The 5,916-nt window shown below is 51.3% G+C and overlaps 1 protein-coding gene across 1 annotated transcript in view; it reads left to right on the top strand.

Moving 5' to 3' along the window:
- The window catches only part of LOC107114526 (neuronal acetylcholine receptor subunit alpha-7-like), a 39,774-nt gene that overhangs the window by 22,035 nt on the left and 11,823 nt on the right, over window positions 1-5,916 (top strand). Inside the window, exons 3-5 of the mRNA XM_015416044.1 lie at window positions 774-818; window positions 2,415-2,524; window positions 4,807-4,886. Of these exons, the coding sequence (XP_015271530.1) occupies window positions 774-818; window positions 2,415-2,524; window positions 4,807-4,886 (235 nt within the window). The remainder of the gene's footprint in view (window positions 1-773; window positions 819-2,414; window positions 2,525-4,806; window positions 4,887-5,916) is intronic.

Consider the following 5,916-nt stretch of genomic DNA (forward strand, 5'->3'; position numbering starts at 1 on the left):
CGCCCTACCTACCTACCTACCTACCTGCCCGGCCGGCCGGGCTGCCGGCTCCGGGGAAGCAGCGGCAGCGAGGCCTCTCCTCCCCGCCCGGCCGCCCCCCTCCCCACCCGGCAACAGCGTTAGCAGAGCGTCTCCTGCGCACGCGCAGGAGACGCTCTTGCACTTTCGGGGGGATTTAAACATCCCCCCGATTTTTTTTTTAACTTTTTTTATTTTTGTGCACACGTGGGAATTGGCCCACGTGTGCACAAACCTCCCCCGGCCCCCCAGCTGCCCCCTCCGTGCTGATTTAAGTATCCGCACGGAGGGGGCAACTTGGCTATTAGTATAAGGATGGGACATAAGCGTGTGCACTAATTGACAGAAAGTAAATGAAATGAATTAATGATGTTACGGAATATACGTATGGCGAGATATATATTGTTTGAATACAATATTTCGAAGATTGTTAAGAAGTGCAAAACTTGTTAAAAAACCAAATAAATAGAGTTGGGGGGGGAAATATGTGTGAGCCGGAGGCTAAAAAACCGTGAGCTAGCTCACACTCACTCAGCTTAGAGGGAACACTGGTTGTAATCCTGGGAGATCCCCAGGCCTTACCTGGAGGTTGGCACCCCTGATTGTTGTCCACCGTAGGAAACTGTATCCTGGACGGGATGGATCTTTGGTCTGTCTGAGCTGAGTTTAAGCACGGGATGCCGGGGAGGTCTTCCCCCACAATAAGTCTCCGTTTTATTCGCACCCACACCTCTTGATTCGTTTCTCCTTGGCAGGATGAGAAGAACCAAGTCCTGACCACCAACGTCTGGCTCCAGATGGTAAGGGGTCAGGATCTGGGGGTGGGCAAACTGCGGGTGGGTGGGAGGCATCTGTACCACTGTTTTGATTTTAAGTGCCCTTTATAAAGTTTATCTCTCCGCTACCGGGCATTACATTTTATGACACACGTGGCCCGGCCCGACAAGGTCTCATTTATGTCAGATCCGGCCCTCGTAACAAATGAGTTCGACACCCCTGCATTAATCCCTCTGGGAATTCATTCTGCATCAGTTGCTTGGTGGTGGGGAGGCCCTGAAGCTGCCCCAAGCCCCATCAATTCCTAGACTTGCCAACCTCCAGGCAGCTCCTGGAGATCTGGAATCACCGCTGGTCTCCAGACGGCCAAGGTCAGTTCCCCCACAAAACAAGGGGAAAATACAGTTTGCCAGCTATCAAAAAGAAACGAACGCTGCAAATGCAATTAACAAGTCTAATATCAGTGCCTTTACATAAGTATTTTGATACGCTGCACTGAGAGCCGGGAGGCTGCTGTTTTGAAAGAGATTTCCTAGAACGTTGGTTCCGACTTGAATTTTGATCTCCACAAGGGAAGGGAGATGCAGCTTTGAAAAAGATAATTGAAACATGTTTACGTGCCTAGGATACGCGTCGCTGCATAACTTCCAATTGCTCATCTGTTATATAAATTTGCCATATTGAGAACTTCGGAACTAGGAGTGTTCCACTGTAACCTTGATTTATAGCTCACGATTGTGGCATTTTGAGAGTTTGGGAACTTTATGTGTTACATTGTAACTCTAGCTTGGAGCTTTTGAAGAAGAAGAAGAGGAGGAGGAGGAGACTGGATTTATACCCCGCCCTTCACTACTCAAAGAAGTCTCAGAACGGCTGACAAACTCCTTTCCCTTCCCCTCCCCACAACAGACACCTTGTGAGCAATGTTCCCTCTAAGCTGTGAAGTCTTGTGAGCAAAAAGTCTACTTTGTGAGCTACTGGGCATTAAAGTTGTGAGTGAGCAATTCGGCTGCTGCATAAACTAGCTTGCTCTGGAGCCCTCCTTCCTGAGCGAAGACATAAATGTGTGAGCTGGAGGCTAAAAAACTGTGAGCTAGGTTACACTAACTCAGCTTAGAGGGAACACTGCCTGTAAGGAAGGTGGGGCTGAGAGAGCTCTTTCGAGAACTGCCCTTGAGAGAACAGCACTGAGAGAACTTGTGACTGACCCAAGGTCACACCAGCAGCTGCATGCGGAGGAGTGGGGAATCAAACCCGGTTCTCCCAGATTAGAGTCCGCCGCTCTTATCCACCACATCAAACTGGTTTTGTATTAAATACTTTTGGAGTTGGCATGAGAAAACCCCGAGAACTGAATATTTATTAAGAATATACACTCGTTTGGTATTTCAGAATATTTATTTAAAGGCATCGGTATTACTCGTTGATCGCATTCGCAGTGTTCATTTGGTTTTGACCCCTGGGTAAAATGGCTGCTTAGGAGGGTGGCATTATACTCTGCTGAGGTCCCACCCTCTCCCAAATCCCCACCCTCCCCAGACTCCGCCCCCAAATCTCCAGGAATTTCCCAACCCGGAGCTGGCAACCCCATCACCCCCCCTTTTCCCCTCCCCTTTCAGTACTGGTACGATCACTACCTGCGGTGGAACGAGTCGGAATACCCTGGTGTGAAGACCCTCCGCTTCTCTGCCGACCGGATATGGAAACCTGATATCCTACTGTACAACAGGTGAGAATTCGCTTCTTTCTGGGACGTGCTGAACCTTTTCCAGACTTTCTTGGGACGGGAGAGCGGGAGAGAGGCGGCCTGCGGGCAATTGGGGTTGGATGCGAAGAACTCTGGGACGGGGCCTGAGGACTAGGACTGTGAGACAGTCTGGGAGCTGGTCTGGAACACCGGATAGTTCTCAGCTGCAGCTTTCGGTGCAGTGGGTCTCCACCCTTTAGTAGTCCTTCCTGGCACAGATGAACCTGAGAGCCAGTTTGGTGTAGGGGTTAAGAGCGCGGACTCCAATCTGGGAGAACCGGGCTTGAGTCCCCGCTCCTCCACGTGCAGCTGCTGGGGTGGCCTTGGGTCAGCCACAAGTTCTCTCAGAGCTGTTCTCTCAAGAGCAGTCCTCGAAAGAGCTCTCTCAGCCCCACCTCCCTCACAGGGTCATCTAACAGCTGCAAGGGGAGGAGTGGGGAATCAAACACGGTTCTTCCAGGCTGGAGTCCGCGCACTTAACCACTACACCAAACAGCTCCCTCTAAGCTGTGGAGTCCTGTGAGCAAAAATCCTACTTTGTGAGCTACTGGCATTAAAGTTGTGAGCGAGCGATTTGGCTGCTGGATAAATCAGTTTGCTCTGGAGCCCTCCTTCCTGAGCGGAGACAACATTGCGTGAGCCGGAGGCTAAAAAACCTGTGAACTAGCTCACACTGACCCAGCTTAGAGGGAACACTGCTCCCAGGGTGTCTCTTGGGAGGGGAAGGGAAAGGAGATTGTAAGCCGCTCTGAGACTCCCTTGGGTAGTGAAGGGCGGGGTAGAAATCCAGTCTCCTCCTCCTCCTCCTCTTCTAAATGGGCCTTTCTCCAGCTCAGAGACTCCTCTGACTTGGCCTGCTGGGGGTAACTTCCTGAGGAGCTGGGGGTGTGGACTTACTGGGGGGGGGGGACCAGAGAAACCCGGTGTGCTGCGGAACTGTGGCCTGTTTCTCTATGACCCGAGGATGGTCTTCCAGAGCCCCTTCTTATCCCCCTGTTGGCTCAAGGGGTAGCGAATGTGTTTTGTCCTCCAACGTTATGATAGGGCCTAGTTTTACGTGAAGAGAAGACCTGGGAGAATCAAGAATCCTGAGTACGGGAGGGGGGGGGGAGGAGATTCTCATCCTGGGTCATGAGAGAAGCCATGTTGGATCAGGCCAACGGCCCATCCAGTCCAACACTCTGGGTCACACAGTGGCCAGAAATACCAGGTGCCACCAGGAGGTCCACCAGTGGGGCTAGAACTCCAGAAGCCCTCCCACTGTGGCCCCCCAAGCACCAAGAAGACAGAGCATCACTGCCTCAGACATAAGAACGTAAGAGAAGCCATGTTGGGTCAGGCCAATGGCCCATCCAGTCCAACACTCTGTGCCACACAGTGGCCCAAAGCCCAGGGGCCATCAGGAGGTCCACCGGTGGGGCCAGAACTTCAGAAGCCCTCCCACTCTTGCCCCCCCAAGCACCAAGAAGACAGAGCATCACTGCCTCAGACATAAGAACGTAAGAGAAGCCATGTTGGGTCAGGCCAATGGCCCATCCAGTCCAACACTCTGTGCCACACAGTGGCCCAAAGCCCAGGGGCCATCAGGAGGTCCACCGGTGGGGCCAGAACTTCAGAAGCCCTCCCACTCTTGCCCCCCCAAGCACCAAGAAGACAGAGCATCACTGCCTCAGACATAAGAACGTAAGAGAAGCCGTGTTGGGTCAGGCCAATGGCCCATCCAGTCCAATACTCTGTGCCACACAGTGGCCCAAAGCCCAGGGGCCATCAGGAGGTCCATTGGTGGGGCCAGAACTTCAGAAGCCCTCCCACTCTTGCCCCCCCAAGCACCAAGAAGACAGAGCGTCACTGCCCCAGACATAAGAACATGAGAGAAGCCGTGTTGGTTCAGGCCAATGGCCCATCCAGTCCAACACTCTGTGTCACACAGTGGCCAAAACCCAGGAGTCACCAGGAGGTCCAGCAGCGGGGCCAGGACTCCAGAAGCCCCCTCCCACTCTTGCCCCCCCAAGCACCAAGAAGACAGAGTGTCACCTCCCCAGACATAAGAACGTGAGAGAAGCCATGCTGGATCAGCCCAGCTGTTTTTGGGCTTTGCTGACCATGCTTTCTTAGAATACCAAAGGTGCCCACAGGCTCAAAAAGCTCGGGGAACCCGTTGTCGAGTATTCCGGCATTCGCTGCGGTTTCTGTCACTTGAGATTTTGGGCCGAAAGAAATCCGACTCTAGCTGACGTGTGCATTGGTTCCTTCTCTCCCCACAGTGCCAACGAAAAATTTGACTCCACTTTCCACACCAACATCCTGGTCAACTCCAGCGGCTACTGCCAGTGGCTGCCCCCAGGTGAGGCCCAAACGGATCGGCCGGATTATTACTAATAAATTGCACATCATAGAAAATTTTGAAATACCAGAAAAATTTTGCTGTTGCTACCTTATGTGATGTGCAGTTTTTCTATCCCTTTTGACAATTCCAGAAAGCAACACCTGGCTTTAAAGAAAATCTTTGTTCATAGATTTATTCCTGGGTGTGTGTGTTGTTTTACAATAGTAATACTGACCACTGAAAAAGGCCCTAAGGGGCCAAAACGCATATGGTCTACTGGTCATAAGCCATGCTCCCTCTAAGCTGTGGAGTCTTGTGAGCAAAAATTCTACTTTGTGAGCTGCCGGCATTAAAGTTGTGGGTGAGCGATTTGGCTGCTGCGTGAATTCGTTTTCTCTGGATCCCTCCTTCCGGAGCGAAGACAAAAATGTGTGAGCTGGAAGCTTAAAAACTGAGCTGGCTCATACTAACTCAGCTTAGAGGGAACACTGGTCATAAGATATACCCATCAATTGTATATGTAAAACTTTCAGCTGTTTGTAAAAAGCTTCAAGAGTCTGACATCTGGATCACTTCTTGTAACCTATTTTATCTTTGACAAATATGTACATCATAATAAGTGTGTGTATTTTTATAATAACTTATAAATGCTAGTCCAGCATTTTGGTGTAGTGGTTAAATGCGCAGACTCTAATCTGGGAGAACCGGGTTTGATTCCCCACTCCTCCACTTGCACCTGGATGGATGACCTTGGGCAAGCTGTAGTTCTCTCAGTGCTGTCCTTGAAAAAGAGCAGTTTCTGTCAGAGCTCTCTCAGCCCCGCCTGCCTCACAGGGTGTCTGTTGTGGGGAGGGGAAGGGAAAGGAGTTTGTAGGCCGCTCTGAGACTCCCTTGGGTAGTGAAGGGTGGTGTATAAATCCAATCTCCTCCTCCTCCTCCTCCTCCTCCTCCTCCTCCTCTTCTTCTTCTTCTTTTCCTCCTCCTCCTCCTCTTCTTCCTCTTCTTCTTTTCTTATCCTTCGGGTAGTGAAGGGCAGGGTATAAATCCA

Source organism: Gekko japonicus, unplaced genomic scaffold, assembly GCF_001447785.1.
Source record: "Gekko japonicus isolate JY-2015 unplaced genomic scaffold, Gekko_japonicus_V1.1 scaffold226, whole genome shotgun sequence".
In the NCBI taxonomy this organism is placed as follows: Eukaryota; Metazoa; Chordata; class Lepidosauria; order Squamata; family Gekkonidae; genus Gekko; species Gekko japonicus.